The sequence below is a fragment of the Tasmannia lanceolata genome, unplaced genomic scaffold (assembly GCF_043159265.1).
Source record: "Tasmannia lanceolata isolate RefF3 unplaced genomic scaffold, GAP_Taslan_0.1 ptg000037l, whole genome shotgun sequence".
NCBI classification, from domain to species: Eukaryota; Viridiplantae; Streptophyta; class Magnoliopsida; order Canellales; family Winteraceae; genus Tasmannia; species Tasmannia lanceolata.
This window is the reverse complement of record NW_027518714.1, coordinates 19193870-19216615: the sequence shown is the minus strand read 5'-3', so window position 1 is coordinate 19216615 and position 22746 is coordinate 19193870. Positions and strand designations below refer to the sequence as shown.

The window sequence follows — 22746 nt, the reverse complement described above, 5'->3', positions numbered from 1 at the left end:
CAGTTCTCTCTCTCGAAACCCCTACAAAGTTTCTGTTTTTACTGTTTTAGAAGTTCTCTCCAAATATTCTGTTTTCTATAGAAACAGAACACTTGGGTCTCAATTACTTGAAAAATTCAAAGGTGATTCAGGCTTGATTCCATTCAGTGCAGAACGTCGTCAAGCAATCGGTTTGGAACCAGGCTTCATTGTATCTTGGAGGCGAGTTCGTGGTCCCCTTTGCACACTACTGGTGGGGGCGAATATCGTCTTAAGGAGAGCGTTTACACACCTTGAAGCATCTTCTTATCTTCTTCTCAACCACTTCACGGATTATTTTCCAACAATCTTAAGACGATTTTCTTCTATTGGAGATCTTCATGGCGCAATCAATGAAGCAAATGACGCAAGATTTTGGGGGCATTTAGGACAAGCAAAAGTTAGCTATCTTCGCTAAATAAAATAGTACTGGGGGCTTCTAAAATGGAACTAAAAATACTCTGAATTAAGATTGACCACACTCTTCTCACTCTTCCCCCCTCTTATAATTAATAAACATGAATTTTTTTTTCATGATTTCAAAACATGCCCCATAAGACTCATTCTCGATGGATTTTTATTTCAAATGAGAACCTTTACTTTAAGGACCATTTGGATCCAGGGGGAAATTGTGGGAAGTATTAATATTCATGGAAAAAATATTCATTGAAAAATAATTATGAGTCTTGTAGGATTGCAATCTTCACATGGAACAGAATCGTTTGCTAACGTTCTAAAACGTTTCCTAATCATGTCTTTTCTTAGAGGTGTCTCTAAAGTTTCTGTAAATAGATGTATCGAATGTTCATATCGAATTTGGTTCTGCATCCATTGTTTCTACTCTAATCTAGTTTTCAATGATTTACTTTCTGGTCGTTCTGATCAATGCTGCATAAGTCATGTTCACAAGGCATTCAGGTTGTGTGAGTGCACGCTCTTAGGAGCAGAGAGACATGTCATAAGGAGAACGAATTCATATTCATGCTTCAGCTCGACCGATAAGTGATTGTTTACTTGTAGACACCCCCATTTTGCTACACTTTAAAAAACAAATGATTTGGTAGTGTCATTGAGTCTTGAGTCAGTCTTCTGCATTTTTGCATTTTTAGGATAAGTTTCGTCTCATTATAGGAGTTTTGAAGTTGATTCGCGATCCTGAAAGTCTCTAAGGAATTCCATTAGTCTCCGGAAGATTAGAATTCAAGTTTCCAATCAAGTAAGAAAACCTGTTATTTTTGGAATTTCTCAGGGTTTTCCCTAATTTCATCATTTTTTGCACCACAGGGGTAATTTGGTAATTTTCAATGTGTTTCATTTGACCCTCGGGTTGTGTCTAAAAAATCTTGAGTGATTCCATGAATTTTGAAAAGCCTGCTAAATTTAGACCTCCTAGGGGTTTCGCTCGATTTGGAAATTTAGAGTCTTGAGGGCCTTTTGGGCATTTTGAGGGAATGGCAAATGATCATGTTTGATATTACCCACCGAAAAAAGCAAACTTAAAAACTTTCTATTTTTGAGGTTTGACTACGAAAGCTTTCAATTTTTAACTTTCCCCTTAAAAAAATGAACCAATTTGAGAGTATTTTGGTCGCATTTTGGTGGGTAATGGTCAAATATGGGTGTTTTGGTCCAAAAAAATTATTTCTTTAAAGGGGATGGTTTAACCATATGTTAGGGGTGCACTATAAAGGTCACATGGGTTAGGTCCATCCATAAAATATTGAATTTAAAAGAGTTTTATTAAATTTTTATGAAAAAAATCTAAAACCCATGTGAGAGGGCCCATTGGGCTAAAGTCCACAAGGTCGGGGTCCATGTGGACCCACCCATGTGAGTCGGCCACATAAGTGGGTGCCCCACATGAGGAGGCCACATGCAAAAATGTCCAACATGTGATAGGGTGGTTGGTGACATCATATTTATTTTGAAAAATAATAAAGAAAGGAACAATTATAATTAGAAAGGGCTTGTAAGGTCAAGTTAGTAAAATAGCCATAACGTTTTACCTTCTAGTCTAAAATTTTTATAATTATACTTGTTTCGAACATTTTGAAAAGATCAACAACTTTCTAGTTTATTAATTTTCCTGAATCAGCCTCTAAATTGGTCAAAAATGAGGTCAAATGTCAGGCAGCCCTTTTTGGACGAAAATCATTCATAAAAGCTAGTTTCCTATGTGAGATTGCTTCTAGATTAAACTTGAAGGATGTCCATTGTGTAATTTAGCATTGCTTGGCTTGCAAGAAATCAATATTAGAAGTAAATCCAATTTAGAAGACAAGGAAAAAGCAAGCCATAGGTGAGAATTTGAAACTAACTAAAGGTAGGAGTTCTCACATTGGGAACTTCAAAATCCAATCTAACCCTAATTTTTTCTATAAAAATAAAGCAAGCACAACTTTTGGCCTCTCTCGAGAAAATTCATCTCTTTCTCTCTTCATCCTTGGAATTCATTCATCTCTTTTGTTGCTTTGGTGTTCATCTCTCTCTCTCTCTCTCAAGTGTTCTTCACAAAAGGGATTCTTAAATTTCTTATTCTTCTGCAAGGCATCACACAATCAAGGATTATTGGAGTGCTCTTTGGATCTTTTTGAGATTATAAAAGGGTTGGACAAAGTGTATATCTTAGATCACTAACCCTAGAGACAAGGATCGCGATAAACGGTAAGCGTTCTTTCGTTTTCCTTTTTTATTTTTGTTTAGAAATCATGTTTAGGTCGTTTTAGGATTTAGTTTTCGAATATGATCGAAACGATGGAATTCTTGGATGAAATTTTAGTATGATAAAATATAAATCATGATATTTTATTTTCCAGATTTTTGCTCGAAAATTGATTTTTCTTCATTAAAATATTAATTTCCTTCGTTTTTTCTTTAATATGGGTTTCGAATGGGATTTTCAAAGCAAGTCGATCAAATCGTTGTGTTTTTCAAAACCTAATATTTTCTGAGATTAATAAAAAGTTAAAAACTATTGGAAAGTACAATTTTTTACCATGGTTTGATCGTTTTATTTTCCGTTTAATTTTTTGAAAGATAACCCAGTAAAGGGTTATTTCTTAAAGAATAAAATAGAAAACGGGTCAAATCAAGTCCGCATTCAAAGAAAATTTGTTTCTAAACCGATTTTTGGATTTTCAGATCACTCAAAATATTTCGGATTTTTTAGAATTTATTTAATCCAATTTTAAATTATTTCAAATTTCGGCTATTTTTAATAAATATCAAACCATTTTAAAAACTCATGAAACATTTCAAATGTTATGTGTATATATAAGTAGAATTTTTCATAAAAGAAAATTTCAAAAAATTTGTTTTATTCCTGGTTTTCCAACCCAAGCTTCGTTTTCCGTGCCATAATTATTTCTTATGATAAATCAATTAATTCTACAATTTTTCTTTACAAACCAGTAATATATATTATTGGTATGTCTTAGAAAAATTATTATGAATTTTTATAAAGATTTAATATGGTTTTTAATTTTTTTTAATAAAGCGGATTTTGATTTTCTAGGAAACGAGTGATCTCTTCTTTGAAAATTGGGTTTCATGGAGAAATTTTGATTTTCAAGTTATGAAATTTGGAGAAAAAATATCATGATGAATATTATGTCTACTGTAATTTTTTTTTTTTTAGAACATCATTAAGCATGCCTTTTGATTGATTCTTCAAATTCGTCATGTTTGTTTGTGATTTTTAATTGATAACAAATCATAATAACAATTCATGAAATTTTTACAATAGCTTACTATCATGATTATCTCGATACTGTAAAAGTTTGAGTTACTTTGGAATCCTTTTGCTATAGATTGCTGTGTAAATCCATAATCTGACTTGAATCTTTAAAAATAGAAAATCGGTAGTAAATCATTTTCAAAATTTATGAAATTTTCTCAGTGAGTTACAATCATCCATATCTTATTACTGTAAAACTTTCAAATAATTTGGAGTTTGATTGCTAAGGGTTTCTTTGCAATTCTAACAATATGGTCTTAATATGGTTAAATCGGAACTTAATAGCAAATTAATATACAAATCAATGAAAACTTCCAGAAAACTCTAACTTTTCATCATGAATTCAATCTTTAAGCCGTTAGAAACAGAAACCTTAGGGGTCATAGATTTTCTTTGTAAATTCACTATACTGTGATAATTTAACTGCCGAGATCGCATTCATAATCGTATACTAATTGCAATCGATCCTGGATAATTTAAGCATTTAAATTATGGTATGTTGTTGGCTCCGAGGTCTCCCGTCCACGGAAATCCTGAGAACATGCCAGGCAATAATATACTATAACTTATGTGCTAAATTATGCAAGGGTAGAGAGCACGATTCCCTTCCAGGGATGCAATCCAAGGCTGAAACTAATCAAGCCCTAGAGCCTTTGGTATTCCATAGAGCTTAGGAATCGAAAACTTTTTAAGAATTGAAAATCATTAACTTCGGCAAACTGAATTGATTTAATCCTTGTTCTTGGGACCGTTGGATTACGGTTTCCCATCGTAAGAACCTTTAGGGCCCCTTAGGAACACTTACGTCATGTTGTGTCTTATGTTTTAGAGAGTCCTTGAGTTAGGAGTCCAGCCTCATCACGGCCGTTCGCTATGAATAGCAACCGTGCCATAGATTTAGTTACACTAGTAACCCAATTTTCCCATAAGACATGCCTAGTTACCTAGGATGTAGGTTCATCTGCATTAGTCAAAGGGACGTCTTGCACTTAGCTAGGACCATATAGCATCTTAGATGAAGTCCTAGGATAATAAAATCTTCAACTTGAACTAAATAATTTCTCTTAAAACTGTTGAAACAGTCAACCCAGTCTAGATCGATATTAGATGAGTTAGGCATAAGTAGCTTAGTTTAGGTGTACCGAACTACGATCGACTCTGATTCCAGTGAGGCCGGGATACGTAGGCAACTTGGATACTTGAGTAGCATACTAAGCCCGAGTCGGCTCCACACATAAGCGGTGGGGTTTTGTATATTAATCCTTAAATTAAAAGTAATTAAATCACTTAGGACTTGCCATGAAATTAGAATTTTAGGAGAACTTTCACTTAGATTGAATTCAAACAAATTAAGAAAATCAAGATACACATTTAGGAATTACATTAAAATTAGATTTTAGGATGCATGTCACGTAGTTCGCATATTAATATAGAGTTAAGTGAGCCATTTAAAAGAAATTCAAAAGAGTTAACTTTTAGAATTGAAGACCGATTATCGGGCAAGAATGGTGCATGTGGTGGTAACTCCCCATACCTTCCATTCTCGTAACCAGGTAACAAGTCTAGATTTCTGGTCAATTAGGGGTCCTAGATCCCTCATCTAGGTGGCGACTCTGTCACTCTCTTTTGCCTGTAATTCGGATTGCCTTAGTGATCCCAAGTTCACAGAAATGATGAATTGAATCACACCTTGCTAGGCTCAGCGGCTTACCCCTGCCCTTATGGGTACTGGGTTGCACGTTTGTTTGCACCATATGGCCTGGTTGCTCCCTGCTTGGTTGGGTAATTAAAATCAATAATAATAAAAGAGACACGCTAATCGCGTGGGTACGAGAGACCAGGAGAGAGCGTGGCGGCTCGCGGGCCATTCCCCTCTCGCGGGATCGGGTCCCACATTACAATTTTATTATTACTTCATTTATTTGTTGTCTATCACTAGGATATCATCAATCTTGTTATTTTAATTTGAAATCACACATTTCCTAGTCTCTTATGGCAATGTGTTGGCAACCATGAAAAATATTCGAGAGACTCAAGAAGGGAGTGAGGGGAGCATGAAAAGCCTTTGCAAAATAGGGTAGAAAAACAATTTGAAGGAATTTCTCATGTTTTGCCCATGCTCTTTCCACTCCTCTCAAGCAGCTGCCCCTCCCTCTTTCTCAGTTCCTTTCTCACTATTTTTTTAATGGTGAAGCTTTCATTAAAAGGGAGAAGACCGAGATGGTCTAAACTCCAAAGATACAAGGAGAGAAAAACAAGAGAACAAGAGGAGAGAAACAATTATGGTGGAAGAAAAGCAAAAAATTCCAAATTCGCCTCCCTCACTCCTTGACGAGCAAGGCCATCCGCCACATTATTTGCCGACCTCTGAATATGCTTGAATTGATAGATGATTCCCCAATGTTGTCTTGGATCTCATAAAAAAGGTGAGCAAATCACCATGGAGGCACCGCTATGCCTTTCAACCATCGAATGACATTCATCGAGTCACCTTCCACAATTGTCTTATCCAAGAGCTCTCTCCTTAACCTTTTTATGCCTTGATAAGCTGCCCTTACTTCCGCTTCACTAGCATCTGCCGTTCCAATCAGACTCGAGAAAGTCCATATGGTCTCACTGCAAGAATCCCTCAATACACCTCCGATTCCGGTCGGCCCAGAATTACCCATACTGGATCCATCAAAATTAAGTTTAACCAACCCTTTCGGTGGAGGTTTCCATGGTTGCACAATAGGATCTCTCCTCTCCATAATATTGCACACCTTCTGCCACCCCTCCCATAAATCAAAAGCTGGAGAGAATCTAAATAGAGGGATGGTCTTCACCCAAGAGATAACAAGACCAATAACTTTTGTGAACAAAAAGTAGGGAGATTTAGCTGTACCCTCAAACACCCTAGCTTTCCTTTCCTTTCTTTCCATAGTACCCATAATATAGCTAGAATGCATTCTTTCCAAAGCACCTTTCCTCTCCTCTTTCATGGGCCAACCTCCCAAACTTCCAGAAGCTCGTTTAGCGTGGATGGAAAAGCCCATCATACCAAAGCGCAACAATGATCTTGCTACTTTTTGCAATGGATGAAGATATGATCTATAGATTCCTCAACTTCAATACACAAGGGACAATGATCCCCCAACCACATCCCTCTTTTGCAAAGAAAATCAATTGTCTGAATCCGACCTTTAAGAGCTGCCCCAGTTCCTTTCTTGCGATTAGGCCCACTAATATTCCATGAAATACTTTTTCATGGTTGCTAAACAAGCCCTTTAATTTCATTTCTTAATATAATACCAGTTCAGAATGGTGTATTTCATTGGATAGAGAAAAGCATAATTTTGTAGTAACCACTTTATATAGTGATGAGACAATATTATTGAGCAACAACAGTAAAATTATAAAGTATATTATAAATCGGGGCTTTCTTTGGAAGGTTCTTGTACTTCCATGATTTATTTTCAATTGTCATGATTTGATTTTTGGTGTTCTAATCTTTTCATAATTAGGTATAACTTTAAAAATAACAAATCATTTAAGGATTTTTGCTGATCCCTACATGGCAAAATAATTGCTTATTAGTCCCTAAGAAAAGCATAGTAGCCGAACAGTCCTACTTATAGAAAATATTTGCTAAAAGGTCCCTAAAACTCACGAACTTCATTTTTCTCCATTAAAAATTTTAAATTGGCAAATTTACGCCCCAACCCATTTAATCCGTTTTAGTGTTTTTTTATATTTCCCTTCAAATATTTTTGGAAAAAAACTAGGAAATAAGCAACAATATTATCTCTTCCAATATTAACTTTCCCTTTGACATCCTCCTTTCTTCTTCTCATAAGATTAGAAGCCCTAGTTCTTATTCCCAAAACAAAAGTTCGGAAAGGAAAAAAAATCTAAAATCTCTTATTTCTTACACATTAAAAAAAGATAAGGTAAACCAACGTTATTCAATTTTTCAGTTAGGGACCTTCGGTTTATGATGTTATCCCTCTAAATTAATCAGACATAATTCCTCAATAAAAAAAAATTTCCATAGAAATAATTTTCCATCAGAGATATTTTCTTGCAATCCAACCAAGATAGGAATTTCTTAGAAAAGTTAGAAACAAAAAATATTCCTAAAATTTCTTACTTTATTTATCTATGACGAAAAGATAACTCAAACCGACCCTATTTAATTTATTTTAGAGGGATTCTCAATTTATTTAATTACTAAAATGATTTTTTGTTGAAGGTTTTTTGACGAGAATATTGGAAGAGATAATATTGTTGCTTATTTCCTCTTTTTTTCCAAAATTATTGGAAGGGAAATAAAAAACACTAAAATTGATTAAGGGCCGGGGGGGGGGGGGGGGGTAAATTTGCCACTTTAAAATTTTAAAGGGAGAAGATTGAATTTTGTGAGTTTTAGGGACCTTTTAGCAAATATTTTCTAAAAGTAGGACTGTTAAGCTAATATGCTTTTCTTAGGACTAAAGCATTTATCGGCTCAACAAATTTATTAAGAATCCTTTTAATAGATTCTAAAAATCCAAAAAACAGCTTTGAACTCATATTGGCTTCTCAAAATCCAAAACAAACGTAGCCTACAAGCAAATTTTCTATGAAGTTATTTACCTGTCAAAAGTAAAAGTGGGACCCACTATATGATATTCAAACCATTCACCTAATGGCCCCCTTCATGGGTGGACCATGACCCAAAAAATGCCACACACCAAATCACCTCAAAATTTTGTCTTTAAATGGATTTTTAGAATAATTGATTTTGGATGGGTCCCACATTTATCCTTTCTACACATTCCTCTTACAATATATATAGATTTTCTCACGGCAGAAAACGAAAGGTGAATAAGAGCCAAGAGATCTAATACACGGCCTCGACAAGCCACACGATTCTCCTGACAATATCCTCTTTAATCGCTTTTATTCAATCCCATCGGATAATCCTTCGAGTTGGACAAAACCCATGTTGCAGATTTCTGAATTTTCCATTCTAGAAGTAGTTCTAGACCCTTGTATTCAGTTGGAAAATGGCAGTTATAAGGGTGCCAGAGGCTGAAACACGAAACCTGTATGAGAAATTTCAGTAAGTGAGTTTTTGCTATTTGGGTTTCTCAGTTTTTGCTGAGTTTTGATCGAATCTGATTGTTATGAGTTCATGAATATGGGGTTTTGGCAGGTGGGTTTCTATTATTTTGGACTTTGAGAATTGATTTTGAGTTAAATTTTGTGTTTTGAGTAGAGGATGAGATTTATAGGTGCATTTTGTTGATTTGAGGATGTTGCCTGTTTGCTCTGCCACTCCTACAAGTTCTTCTCTTTCTCTGGTGAGCTTTAATCTATGATTATGATGCTATATTTTTTTTTTGGGGTCTATAGTCGTTTCAGGTTGTTATAAAATTCTTAGAAAATGTAATTACTTATGCAATGTGGGAAACCTGCCACATTTCCGCTAAATCATGGATCCTTTTTGTCCATTTTCATCCCAACAGTTCAATTCAATTCAATTCAAACCCATACATGTAAGATGATAATACAATAAAACATTAATTATTCAGAAAAGGTTCATTTAGTTTCCCTCCCATTATCATTTGTTTCTCCTTGAGTTTTCTTTTTGTTCTACATTCAACTACTTTTATTTGTTGGTCTAATTCAACCTGCTTGTATGTCTTCAAGATTAGACTTGCTATAGGTTATTTATTCTGATACAATCCTCGATTTGGATCGTACGTTCTGATGACAGAATGAGAAGAAAAAGAGATTTGGGAAAGAAAACAGAGTAAATGAGAGTGAGAGAAAAGAGGGAGAAAGTGTTGGAGAAAACAGTCCTCTGTCGCGGGTAAGAGAAAAGAAGAATAAGATGCTTCAAGGCGCGTAATCGCTTTCCTTAAGACAATATTCGCCCCCACCAATTGTGTGCAAAGGGATCCGCAAATTGTCTCCAAGATACAATGAAGCCTTGTAGGACAATCCTACAATTGTTTGATGACGCTTTGCACAAGCGGAATCAAACCCAAAACACCTTTCAAGAACTTCAAGCCTTAGAGAAAATCACTAAATCTGTTTCTGCAGAAAACAGATTTTAGTGCTGTTTTGATGAACAAAACAACTTGAAAAAACAAGTGAGAGAGATTGTTTTAGAGAGAAAACAAGAAAGTACAGAAATAACTGTTTTTTCATACTAGAAAAGACAGATTTCTACTCTTTTTAAAGAGCACTAGATATCTATTCACTAAGAGAAACATCTCTTCAAGACATCCCTTGAATTGGTTTGAATAATCACCATTCGATCACAACTCTTGGTGATTTAAGTGTCTTGGATCACCCACAAAGTGTCCTTTGTGTTTGAAAAACATCCATGACTCTTGGGAAAGAAAAGACATGAAAAAATGATGAAAAACGGAAGTGAAAAGCCATGTCTGTTTTCTCCCAACGGATAGTTCTCAAACAGTCGCGGTCGACCGGGCTACCGCGGTCGCCTGCCGGCATGCGCCTGTCCATTTTATTTTTTACAATCCAAAAAACCGCGGTCGACCGACCTTCCGCGGTCGACCTCCGACACCTCCCTGGAACTTGTTTAAGTTTCCAGTAACCAATCCGCGGTCACCCGGGAAACCCCGGTTGACCGGCCCTGTCTTGAAACTGTTTTTTATATTAAAATTAAAACTTGTAAAAACATTTTAATTTCTAAATACCACTTTGCATTTTGAAAATTCTCTAATAGAAAGAACTTTTTAATTCATCATCATGCCTCGTACAATGGTTTTGCTCGATTTAAAGACTCTCTCTATCTGATTGTTACAACTGATTCTGCATCCTAAGTAACTATTATTCCCTTTCGGTTGGTCCTAACTAACTATTAGTCCCTTATTACAGCTAAGAACTGATGTAATCCTCCAGCCACCGAGGGTTTTGTTTCAGTCTGGTTCCTATGTTGTTATCCTCTTGTTAAACATGAATTTCTGAGTCTTCTTCACAATTACCATTTCCCATATCTTTAGTATTCTGACTGACTTCTTGCTCCACTTCTACTTGATTGCTATCATATTCTCAAGTTCTTTTGCCAATTTTTTTTATTAGAAGATATGTTTGGATGATTAAGCTACTTATTTCCACTTCTTTGAAACTTCTCTATATATTTCTTTTCATGTGGGGCAGAAGGCCTTTTCCTTGTTGCATAAGCCTATAGAGGTGAGATGCACTGTGGAAGAGAGGGTCCTCTTTGGCACGCGAAATGGGATTCATACTCAGGAAATTTCCTTCAAAACACACGCTACAAATACAAATTTCTTGTATGCCAACATTGCCGAAAGATCCAACCAATCAGCTTCCATGGAGTTTGCCGACATTTCTTCCTCTCCAAGTGAGCTAGATCACGCTGTACATAGATTTTCAAATGAATGCCTTTATTTTGAACCTCAAGAATGGAGTAATGGATCATGTCCTGGGGCTGTGGACCTACATTATGTAGAAGCCTCTGGTATATCTGGACAGGAAGAACTTGTACTTACTAATGGATTTGCTAATGATATTTCGAATGAGCTAAATGGCCAAAATATAATGGGAGAGCCTCCAACACCATCATATAGTGGAGATGAACTTTTGAACCTTCGTGACAAACTTAGTCAAAGCACAAATGTATTGTCCGAATCTGAAACTTCTGAATCCTTATCGAACATTAAAACTAGCATGGGCATGCTCTTGGAGAAACCAAAATCAGTTTCTGGCGCACTTGAGGTGGCTAATGATGCATTATTGAATCTGAAAAAAAACATCGACAGTTTCTTCTCGGGGATCAATGAGTCCATAGATAATTCAATCGATGAGGCAGACACTTTTGTGAAGAACACGTATGACACAATCTCTTTATCTTTGACAAACACTGTTCAGTATAAATTGCCTGACTTCACAAGTGAATTCAAGGAAAGCATATATAAGGCAGGTGGTATAGCTTTTGATGTAATAAGACAGGCAGTTGTCGCTGTGGAGGACTCTTTAGCAAAAGTGTCAGCATTTATCATTTATTCTTATGGATCTACAAAAGCATTTCTTCCACCAGAAATACGCAACGCGCTAAATTTGTCTGAAGAGAGAGCTGTAGAAGCCCTGAGACCCATTAAGACTGTTTTTGAACAGGTATTGTGATAAACACTGGGCTGATTTCAACTTACAGATTTGATATGGACATGTGGATTTTGTTTCACATCGTGTAGACTTATTGCTTGTTTATGCTGTAAGCAGGCAAATATTTATATTGAAGGGTTGGAAAAATATCTTGGCCTTGACCCGAATGACCCGATTATCCCATTCATCCTTTTCCTTGGAAGTACTACGACACTAGGGTAAGTCTCTGTCTCATGTTTTTATTGAAGTTTCATTTATTTAGTAGTAGATGAATTTTTTGGTTTTTGGATATCTTTACTGTTCGGCAGATTTTTTTTTTTTTTTTGATAAATGGTAAATTTCATTAAAGAAAAGGCAAGCATACTGTTCAGTAGATGGTTGCAGGATTTCTTATTGGGTGATCAACTATGGAGGGTATTCCGGAGATCTATCTCCTAAATCAACTTTGGAGCTGCTGTCCATGGAAGAAAATTCCGTACTTATTGATGTCCGCCCTGAGGCAAGAGACTGTAAAATTCACCAGCCTTTGATTTTCTAGTAGTAGTTCTCTTTTGGTCTATTGAAATTGGTAGTTTGGGCATTTAACCCTGAACATATTAAACTTTTTTATTTTTTATCTTTTTTTTTTATAAAAAAATTCTACTGACAAAGACTGTTTTCTGCATTAGTAGTCAAAATTGCAACACTGAAATAATTGTTGGATTTATCCTTCCAATTATGTGTTTTGAGTTAAAGATTTTACTTTTTCGGTCTATATAAATATGCTTTATATTAAGACCCCTCAACAATTTTTGGTGATTGGAAATTAATCTTTGTGAAGGATCTGAGGGAGAGAGACGGTGTTCCTGATCTACGCCGAGGAGCTCGGTTTAGATATGCAACTGTAACTCTCCCTGAGGTCAGTTGACACTCATAAATGTAATTTTGTACTATTATGCGCTCAGGATAGTGATGCATCATGCATTATAGAGGATTTTTTTTTTAATGGCTACAGAGGATTTTACTTGTATATTAATATTTGTTATATTTCGTTCATTATGTTACGTCATGTAAAACAACTTGCTAACTCTACCAAAGACAATTGCTTCTTCCGATGATAAAACATTTATGCGCCTTCCCAATCCATTATGGGCAAGTTATTGAGACCAATGTTTTCACAAAATTCTAATAGATTGGTTTTGCTAGCAGTAGCATTCCTTGAGGCTTCAAGAACCATTTTGAGGAGATTGTGGACCGGGTGGATGAGCATAGTCTTATGTTCCAACACATCCTCAATCAGCCAACAAGGAAGCTGGGTCCTTAACTAGGGAAGGATTCTTAGACCTGCCATTTTCTCCTATGAAGCTTTCCAGATCATATCAGTTTGTTAGTTTGGCTGGGGCTGTTTTTCTGGTTTCCCTCGTTCGTGACCAGCTCAGTCTGTGTGCTTTATTTTTTAATAAATTCGCCCTCATCATTTGGAAAAAAAAATCATTCTTTATGATGCAAGGAAACCCACCACAGATCCACTAGAACTATAAAACATGCTGGAGAATTGAACAATCACACAATCACACAATGACACCGGGTCGAATTGCTCGGAATAAAACTGGATAGAGATTAAGCAAAATTAAATTTGATCAATCCAACCTCATATACAGGCCCGAAATTCCTTACAACCCTACTTTAATCCAAGAAGCTTCCCAATGTTGCCAAAATACTATTTACACGTTCCTTCTGTAAGGCCCACAAAAACTTACTTAAATACCCTAAAATCAAATCAAAATCATTAAAACCATAATGGCCTAGCCTGGCCATTTTGTGATGAATGGAACCTTTTAGGGAATTGACATAGTTTCGGTCTCCTCCTACTTTTTGGGTTTCAATTGATTATCTTTTTCTCTTTAGTCATCTTAGATGAACTATGGACTTTTTGGGACGGTATCTATTTCTTTCAACCATGTAAGGAGGTCAGCAAATGGCTAGGCAGATAAATTGGCCAGAGATGGGGTTTCTAGGGAGTGCTTTGAGTTCTTTGATTTTTCTTCCTCCCTAATTTTTATTCTTCCTTTCCTGTCTGGCTTTCCTATTTCTATTGTATCTCTTTGTTGTAATTGAGGGGATCACCTTGGTCCTCTTGTTTTTAATATAATTGACTTTACAATTTTTTTTTTTAAAAAGGACTTGTTAGTAAACTTCTTGCATCACTTCTTCACTATTTAAAAGGTGAGTAGGCTTTGAAGTACCATTCAAAAAAAAAAAAAGTAGGCTTATGAAGTGTTCAAATGAATATTGATGTTGATTCCTTCTACGCTGTCAAATAGGCCAACAAAGATGGACATCCTATATAGGATTCCCAAAGTTTTCTAGAAATTCTTGACCTCTAAGAAGGATTAGTGGGAGAAACAGTTGTGCATGTAGCATAAAGTAAGAAAATTTTTGGTCCATATTTGGACCCATGGGGGAGTCAATCTTCTTGATTTCTGCATGTGGGACATGATCCCACCTGAGTGGTGGGTATAACTTGACTTTGTGCCCCAGTTAGTTTATGATTAGGTTAAGATTAATCAAAACAAAATGTTCCACTATTATTATTTATCTGTGTGTGCTTTATTTTTCTGATAAATGTGAGATCTCTTTACCTCAAGCTTCACTGTTGTTCATTCCACATCTTTTTGGCATCGTCAGATAGATGGTTCTGTAAGGAAACTTCTAAAGAATGGTAGAGATGTCGATGATGCCTTAGTTGCAGTTGTCATTCGGAATTTGAAAATCGTTCAAGTATGTATTGTAATCTTTTGTGTGGCTTATGGATTTACGACCCAATGTTGTCTTACAATTATATTTAGAAATTATGGTTCTTTATCCTATTGTTTTCCCATTTATAGGACATGTCCAAGGTCATAGTTATGGATTCAACAGGTGCTCAGTCTAAGGGTATTGCCAGATCCTTGAGGAAGCTTGGTCTTAAGGCAAGTTTATTTAAACCCATTAAGCTCTTTAGGGATGCCATCACACAGAAGCTTAATGACGGGGTTTTGTTTCTCATTTATTAACCATGCTGTGCTTTGGATGACAGAGACCTTACTTGGTTCAAGGAGGATTTGGGTCTTGGGTGAAAGATGGCCTCCGAATTAAAGAGAACAAACCTGAGACGGCATTGACTATATTGAGTGAGGTAAATTGTTACCCTGGGCCTGGATTTTTTTCATTGGTTTTCATGGAATTTATTATCTGTGATTTTCTACCTGTCTATGGTAACACTTTAAGTAACTATTTCTTTTTATTGGATATATCAAATGTGTTAAACCTATACTTTTATTATAGTGTTGAAAACAATCCATTTTACTATCTATTATGTATCTGGTCTTTGGAATTCCAACGGACACATGACTTCATGAATCTAGAAATTGTCTGTTTAGTTCACAATTTTTATTAAACGATTTTTATGGGATTTATCTGCTGCTTTTTTTCGATAAGTTTTATATTTGGAAGTTTCAGATGCTAAGCGATATATCCTTTTTCAATTGCAACTAGGATGATGTGCAACATGAGCTACTCTTTCTATTAGCTGTGCATGATTTCTGTAAAAGTCATGTCTTTGCTCTCAATAATATATTAATATGTTAGCTTGGCATTATCCACAGGAAGCCGAGGCAATCCTCGAGGATATCAAGCCTACTCCAGCAAAACTTATTGGCTATGGTGTGGTAAGACCTGTGTTGCTTCTACCACTTTTTTTCAATGGAGGATTGAACCAGTGAAAAAGAGTTTATATTAAGAGAGTTTAAAGGCGTTACACATAGAAAGATGTGGTCCACTAAATCTATTCTGTCATGAATGTTGTTAGTTGTGTTGGTCTTCTTGATTGCATAGTTACTTGATTCAATTAGATAATGTATGCGCTGCCCATATTTCTTTTAATCTTATTATTATTATAAGTTTTGGATTCAGCTTTGGACCTTTAATTAGGTCACTGACTTCTCCTTTTGATGCTTATGGGCAGGTTTTGATTGCGGGCATCTATGCTGTAATTGGTAAGCATATTTATTTCAATGCACTTTAGTTACTGGAGAAGAAGGCTAAGGGAGATAAGATGGTTTAATATAACCTTGATATATTCAAGAATACTAGAGTGCATTATGTCAAGGATGCTGATTTTCAGAAAAGTTCATAAACATTTATTAAAGCAACTTATATTTTGTTATTTAAATTTAAGCTTGTCACTATAGGAAAATATAATAAGACATATATTATATCATTTCCTTGCAGTGTCAAAAGTAATAAACTTAGTGCTGGGATAGAGTCCTCTTTACCATTCCAAAAAAAAAAGAGAGCAGAGATTCCTCTTTTCCAAGACTTCACAGTTTTAACTTGCCTACTGTAGTTGCTGCTACCACACTTTTTCCTTTCCATGGGAAAGCATTTCCTTTGCCACAACATTTCGATCTACTATACATTGTCCTTTCCACGGGAAAGCATCTCATTTGCCTCAAAACATTTAAAAGAAAATTACTAACTGATGATTTGGTTGCAGAATGGGAGAAAACACTGCAATTCATTGCTATAGTTGGCCTTGGACAGGTATTATAATCCCCAGAATCAAAACTTTTGTACTTTCTTAAGGCCCTGTTTGTTTTGGATTCTGAAAACCAATTGTGAATCCAAAACTGATTATTGGACTCAAAATCAAACCTAAAATTGAGTCCAATAATCAGTTTTTGAATCACTGTAACGCCCCGACCATCCATGTAGATATTGTCCGGTTCTAGGCCGCAGCCCTCCCCGGTTTTGTTTTTCCGTAGAAAAAGCGTCTACACAGGGAATGGGGGTCTACACATATAACCCAGGAACTTTCTCTCTCCGCTTCCGATGTGGGACTATTATAATCCACCCCCCTAAAAGGGCCCAGCGTCCTCGCTGGCACATCGTACTAGAGGAGGTACGACTCTGATACCATATTTGTAACGCCCCAACCATCCATGTAGATATTGTCCGGTTCTAGGCCGCAGCTCTCCCCTGTGTTGTTTAAAAAAAATAAAATTCCTTGTGTTTTATTTGTCTTTTTCCCGTAGCGACCCGATGCGGAAATTGGGTGGGTTGTTACAAACACTATTGGTTCACACACTTTACCCTTCCTATGTTATTTCTCAAGTTAGTGGGTAGGTATACACATGCATATGTACATCCTTGCATAGAGATACACACCCACATATATATATATATATATATATATATATATATATATATTTGATGCTTATATCACTATCTTACTCGAGAAAACCATAAATTACCGACTATCCACTTTATCCTGGTTGACCTGCTATGATAGAGGCATAGTTGATATTTCCTCTTCTTTGTTGCTTATTTTGTGTTGGTTGTACCTCTTCTATAGACTGTTTATCGGCGGCTTACTTCATATGAGAGTTATGAGGATTTAAAGCAAGATGTGAGGTAATCTCTTCTTCATTTCTTCAGGATGCAACACTCAAAAAAAGATTTGATATCTTTATTGAATCTGATTAACATAAATGCTAAATGTTGAACTTCCATGGAAACTAATATCTAACTGGAGTTTCTCCATGTCATATTAAAGTTTCTCCCATATCGTATTTCTAAAGAATTGACCCTTCTAGTGAATTTGCTTCTTGAGTCTGTCATTGCTGAAATTTTTGATGTATTTATGGATTTTCTTCTTTCTCCTGTCTGATAATCAGTTGTATCTCTAAAAGCCCATAGTACAACGAGGAATTATCTAAAAGCCCATATCTAAAAGCCCATAGTCCGCCGCTCTATCGGAGTGGCGGACTCCAACGAGGCAGAAGTACGCGTCATTCATCATGGAATCAAATTCTGTCTTATTGGCCAGGTTTCGGATCTTCCTGGGGGGACAGCTTGTCCCCTTTGTAACGTCGTGATTTTTAATAAATTTGGTTGTTGTCTTTCAAAAAAAATCATGGAATCAAATTGCTTCAAAATGTAGACCTAAATAAATGATCGTCGAAGTGACTCTCTTAATGCCATTAGGTGGTTAAGAAGGTCGAAGGCAGCTCCATGGAGATTCTTTTCATTGTTTGATGAGATTCAGGACATGATAGGGATGGCGGCTATTTCTTTCAACCATGTAAAGAGGTCGGCAAATGGGGAGGCGGATAAATTGGCCAGAGTTGGTGTTTCTAGGGAGAGCATTGAATTTTTTGATTTTCTCCCCCTAGTTTTCTTCTTTCTTCATCCGTTTGATTATCCTTTCTCTATTGTATCATACTTTTGTATTTGTGGGATCGTCTTGATCCTTTTGGCTTCAATATATTATATTTACCATTCAGAAAATAAAATAAAAATCAGTTGTATCGTTATTGAATCAACTTAACTTAGATGCTAAATATTGAACATTCATGGGAGCTAGACTCAACCCGGAGTTTCTCCATATCATAGTTTCATTCTTAAAGTTTATTCCATATTTTATTAATGAAGAATTGATATTTCCAGTGGATTTACTTTTTTTTTTTTTTTTTTGAATGGACGAATATACTAAATGTTGAAAGAAGCAGATGTATCTTTACAGGATTACAGGTTAACATAAATGGGAAATGAAAGTTAACAAGATTCCTTACCGAGAGATTTTACATTTTAGTGGTTTTAATATTTGGTTGTTTGATAATTAGGATATACAATCAGATTGACAGGTTAACATGTGTGAAATGTAGAAAATTCACACGAGGTAAACTGAAACCGTCCATATCATAGTTTCTTTCTTAAATTTTCGTGCATATAATACATTTGAAGAATGATTTGTTTTATTCAGCAGATTTTTTTTTGAATGATGAAAATTTGATACTTTCCCGTCCATCTGTTAATCACCATAGTTGACTGGCTTTCCCCTCCATTTAATAACATTGATTATACTTTTGAAGTAATATTTGACACTTTAACGTTTTTTACTTCTTGGATATATGTTGTCAGTGATATTTTTATTGAATCAAATTAAGCTAAACAGGAAATGTAGCAAAATTTGAAAGAACAGACTGAAAGCAGGTCTCTTCCATATCACAGTGGTATCCATCTATAGAAGAATTGTCATTTTACTTAAATGGGAAACATGCTTTTTCGGAATTTTATGTGTTTAAACTGAACTGGGTTTATTCTACATCTGTGTAGCAGTCTTACATTTTCTTCGAAAGGTTTCTTGGGTGTCACACTTTAAAGAAACATTTTGATATTTTTGGCAGATTATTTCTTGGGCTTGTCTGATAATCAGTTATATCTTGATTGAGTGACATGTTGACCTCAATAGGAAATGTAGAAACTTAACAAGAAAACTGAGATGGATTCCTTCAACATCATAGTCACAATATTTTCTGATGAGTATGGAGGAGTTAATACTTTCTCTTTGCAGATACCCCATTTTGGCATGGCCCCATTGTTTTCTAGTTTTAAGGCAGTAAGGGTCAGGATTTCTTCATAGATAAAGGTGAAAATAGGTGGGCACTAAATCAATTCATAATAGCATATCCCGAGGCCCATCACTAACAAGCCTAACAGAGTCACCCTGCCTTTATCCTTTGAAGTGCATATCTTTATCCTAGTAGATCTTGACACAAAGATGCATTTTGTCTCAGCTGTTTGATTTATCAACCCTAGATCAAAAAATAATCTCTAAGAGCTCCTTGATTAAGTATGATACTACTCTCATCTGAGACTTTTCCCATCAACATAATCCCATCCTATATGACAAATCAATCCAATTATCCAAATAGCCGTAGTAACCATTATATTTATTCCCCACCTCCACTTTCCCCATAGCATTGTATCACTTGACATGATGGTGACAAGCCATATAGACACTTCTGCAAAAACCTTTCCCAGCTATCATAGACAAATGTAGAATTCCATCGGCAAAAACCTTTCCCAGCTAGACAAATGTAGAAATCCATCGGAGTCTGGAAATGCCCATATCCCATATAAGTTCCCTATAATCATAAGATTCCTTCACACATGAAAATTAACTAACCTTATTCTCACTTGCTTTTTTCACCAAAATTACAGTTAAACCATCAGTATCTTTCCCTTTAGATGATACCACATACATTGATCCTAGCCCGTCTTACATGGATTCTTCTAAATGGGCGATCATACCCGTGTTGGACACGTCTTGAATTCTAATACTTAAGGATTCTTTGAGACACTTCTAGATCTCTTTTATCCATTTTTTTAATGAATGCTACTACCCTCAACTTTACAATTACTGCATTTACCCATCCTAATTGGTCCAATGGCTAGAATCCCCCTTAGCGAAATGGCATATAAGCACACCTGCAGCCAACCATTAAGAATCTCCCTTCTAGGTGCCACCTCATCTATGCCTAAACTGCAGCCAACCACTAAGAATCTCCCTTCTAGGTGCCACCTCATCTATGCCTAAACAAGCTTCTAAAACTGCTACTTTCTCTATAAATCCTTCATTTTCTTCAATTGAAGTCCTTCACTTTACCCAATTTCACTCTAAACTGCTAGGAACACTCTGAAGTAAAAATGCACAGACAAAAAAAGGTCCTACTTGCTATTGTTGCTCTCCTTCAGTTCTCACATCCGAAGTTCAGGTACACGAGGAGAAAGGGGAACAACAAAATAAGAAGAAGAGGAAGAAGCAGCAGCACAGAGAAGGAAGATCTTCCCTACGTTCGGAGCTTGGAAGTTTAAGATGAGTTTCCAAAGGCTAACAATCTCTAAACCCTAGCTTTTCCTTTCCATTACTTGAGTGACTTTTGAATTGGTAGTGGTTATAGCTCCAAGCAACCTGAACTAGGTGTTCCCTTCCTGTGTTGTTAGCGAGGGAGAGAGTCCCAAAAGGGAAAGCAAAGGTGAAAACCTTTTGCATTCATGTTTCTCTTTTCATTGTAATTTTTCTCTAGTCCTACAGGGAGATGCTGCCAAAATTTTCAGTAGCTCCCCATAGCCGGTTTTGAACCTTCTGTAGCTCACCGTAGTCATTGTGAATTCTTATAGGGTGACCTCTGCCCAATTATATACATGTTTTGATCAATGGAGACCAAGTTCACCGCCGAAATTGCCCATGTTCTAAATTCTTGGTAGAGACTGCTGCTTGCGCGGGCAAAGTGAGTGCTTCTTGCACCTTCCTGCTCTATCACCTAGGTATTGAGCTTGGAATTTCTAGTTTTGATGCCATTTTCATCAATTTTGTGTTCTTCATGTCCTTGCAAACTCCTAGTTTTTGGTGAATCCGCTCACTATCAGAATCAATTGCGTTGAAGTCATTTAAGAGATCGGTGTACGTGGCTTAGGTTTCTTGCATGTCTGTGACATTCGGTGAAAAAATGTAAGTGGTGACTCCTATTCTTCATGAGCTAGTGTTATCTCTCTTGCAATTAGGCTTGGTTTGATTTTTAGTCTTCTCAGTTCATTATTATTTTTATTATGTTACTTCATTCTTTTTTTTTTGGGTGGTGGTGGTGGTGGTGGTGACTCCTATTCTTCATGAGCTAGTGTTATCTCTCTCTTGCAATTAGGCTTGGTTTGATTTTTAGACTTCTCACTTCGTTATTTTTTATTATGTTACTTAAATTTTTTTTTTTGGGTGGTGGTGGGGTAGGGGGATGGTAAACTTAGAGTTGCTTCATTCTATTTGGACATGTAGTCATGTATAATTCTGATCCATCATATGAATTTATTTTCGCTGTATATTCTAATCTTTTATACAAGATCCAAGTGTTGTTAATGAAGTGCTCATCAAGGCCTGGTTCTTATTGCTGTAATTTGTTTTGTTTAGAACGCTGGTAGCTCCTGTTAGACTTGGATTTTCATGGGCAGCTGGAAAATTAGAACCAAACAAGGTTGGACTGCCAACATCGCCTTCATCGACCGCTGTTCAAAGTCGGGTTCTACAAGCAGCTGCGAAGCATGAATCTCAGCCGTCCGATACCGAGGAAACCAAAGATCCATCTCATGAAACCGCGACTCCTACCAATGAGAATTTAGACCTCTCCGAAGCTTAGAATATGAGATTTTTCATCAAATTGTATTATGTAATTCAAAACCCTGATTGTCAATTCATCACGCCCCTTTATTTTCACCGAATATTTCTGCATTATTGATTAGAGTATAAATACCAGTTTGTATTTTCACCAAGTACTTCTCTCACCAAATATTTCTCTTTTAATGTCGTAACCTTTTCTTTTTAATCCCAATTGTAATAGAATCACTCTAGAATTCATTCAAAAAAGATAAATAGAATCACTCTAGGCATTTGCGAGAGCATGAACTTAAATGAATCCTATCATGCATGCATATTCATCTACAGACTTGTCTTGTTCTTCCTAGTAATGTCAAATTTGGGTTGGCATCTAGCTCAATTGGTTGAGGCTCTGTTCTTCAACTTGAGGTTGGAGGTTGAATCCCAATACCTAACAGAGACTCTTTTAAGTGTAAACAAAATGAAATTTTTCAAGAGGGACAACATGCAGTGAAGATTTTTTTTCCCCCTTCCCACTATGAATGTGAGTAATACAGCAGACATGGCAGCTGTATGTGACCTGAGGCACTTTTCTGGTATGTCCTGCACTGATTGGAGATTCTAATGGTCTATTCAGACTACTTTTATTCATTGAATGTGGATTTCTGCTTAATTTTTTCCCAGTTGTCTATTTGTAATCTCCAAAAGGCCTTCAAATGGATGTGCAGGATTCGTCGAACTACATGTGTATGCAATCAAAACTGTTGATCTTGTAGAACAACATGAGATAAAGGGCCTAGGATCTTCTGATCAGAGTTTTCTCGGCATTTGACCAGATTTATGGTTGCCGGTTGGATGAATGGATATGATCATGTCCACGTGGAACACGTGGCCTCAAATGGGCTGTTAGGAAAGTGCCTAA

At 36.2% G+C, this 22746-nt stretch overlaps 1 protein-coding gene across 8 annotated transcripts; it reads left to right on the top strand.

Moving 5' to 3' along the window:
* The first annotated feature begins 8607 nt into the window (after nt 1–8607).
* LOC143862277 (Rhodanese/Cell cycle control phosphatase superfamily protein) lies at nt 8608–22053 on the top strand. Of its 8 annotated transcripts, none has more exons than XM_077373291.1 (14): nt 8608–8837; nt 8994–9078; nt 10913–11887; nt 11993–12093; nt 12230–12374; nt 12696–12773; nt 14543–14635; nt 14743–14826; nt 14934–15032; nt 15502–15564; nt 15861–15891; nt 16392–16438; nt 17250–17308; nt 21642–22053. In XM_077373291.1, the coding sequence occupies exons 2-14, from the start codon at nt 9031–9033 to the stop codon at nt 21865–21867; spliced, it is 2049 nt and encodes a 682-aa protein (XP_077229406.1). In that variant the 5' UTR covers nt 8608–8837; nt 8994–9030; the 3' UTR covers nt 21868–22053. The 8 variants fall into 8 exon arrangements, with proteins under 8 accessions (XP_077229406.1, XP_077229405.1, XP_077229408.1 ...); XM_077373290.1 differs by having other exon boundaries at nt 8931–9078; XM_077373288.1 differs by having other exon boundaries at nt 8609–8837; nt 10910–11887.
* The last annotated feature ends 693 nt before the right edge of the window (nt 22054–22746 follow it).

Coding starts and splice junctions, on each gene's coding strand:
- LOC143862277 (XM_077373288.1), top strand. CDS start 9,031: ATGTTGCCTGTTTGCTCTGCCACTCCTACAAGTTCTTCTCTTTCTCTG. Junction 12,774..14,542: donor CAACTGTAACTCTCCCTGAG/GTCAGTTGACAC, acceptor TGGCATCGTCAG/ATAGATGGTTCTGTAAGGAA. Junction 15,033..15,501: donor CATTGACTATATTGAGTGAG/GTAAATTGTTAC, acceptor CATTATCCACAG/GAAGCCGAGGCAATCCTCGA.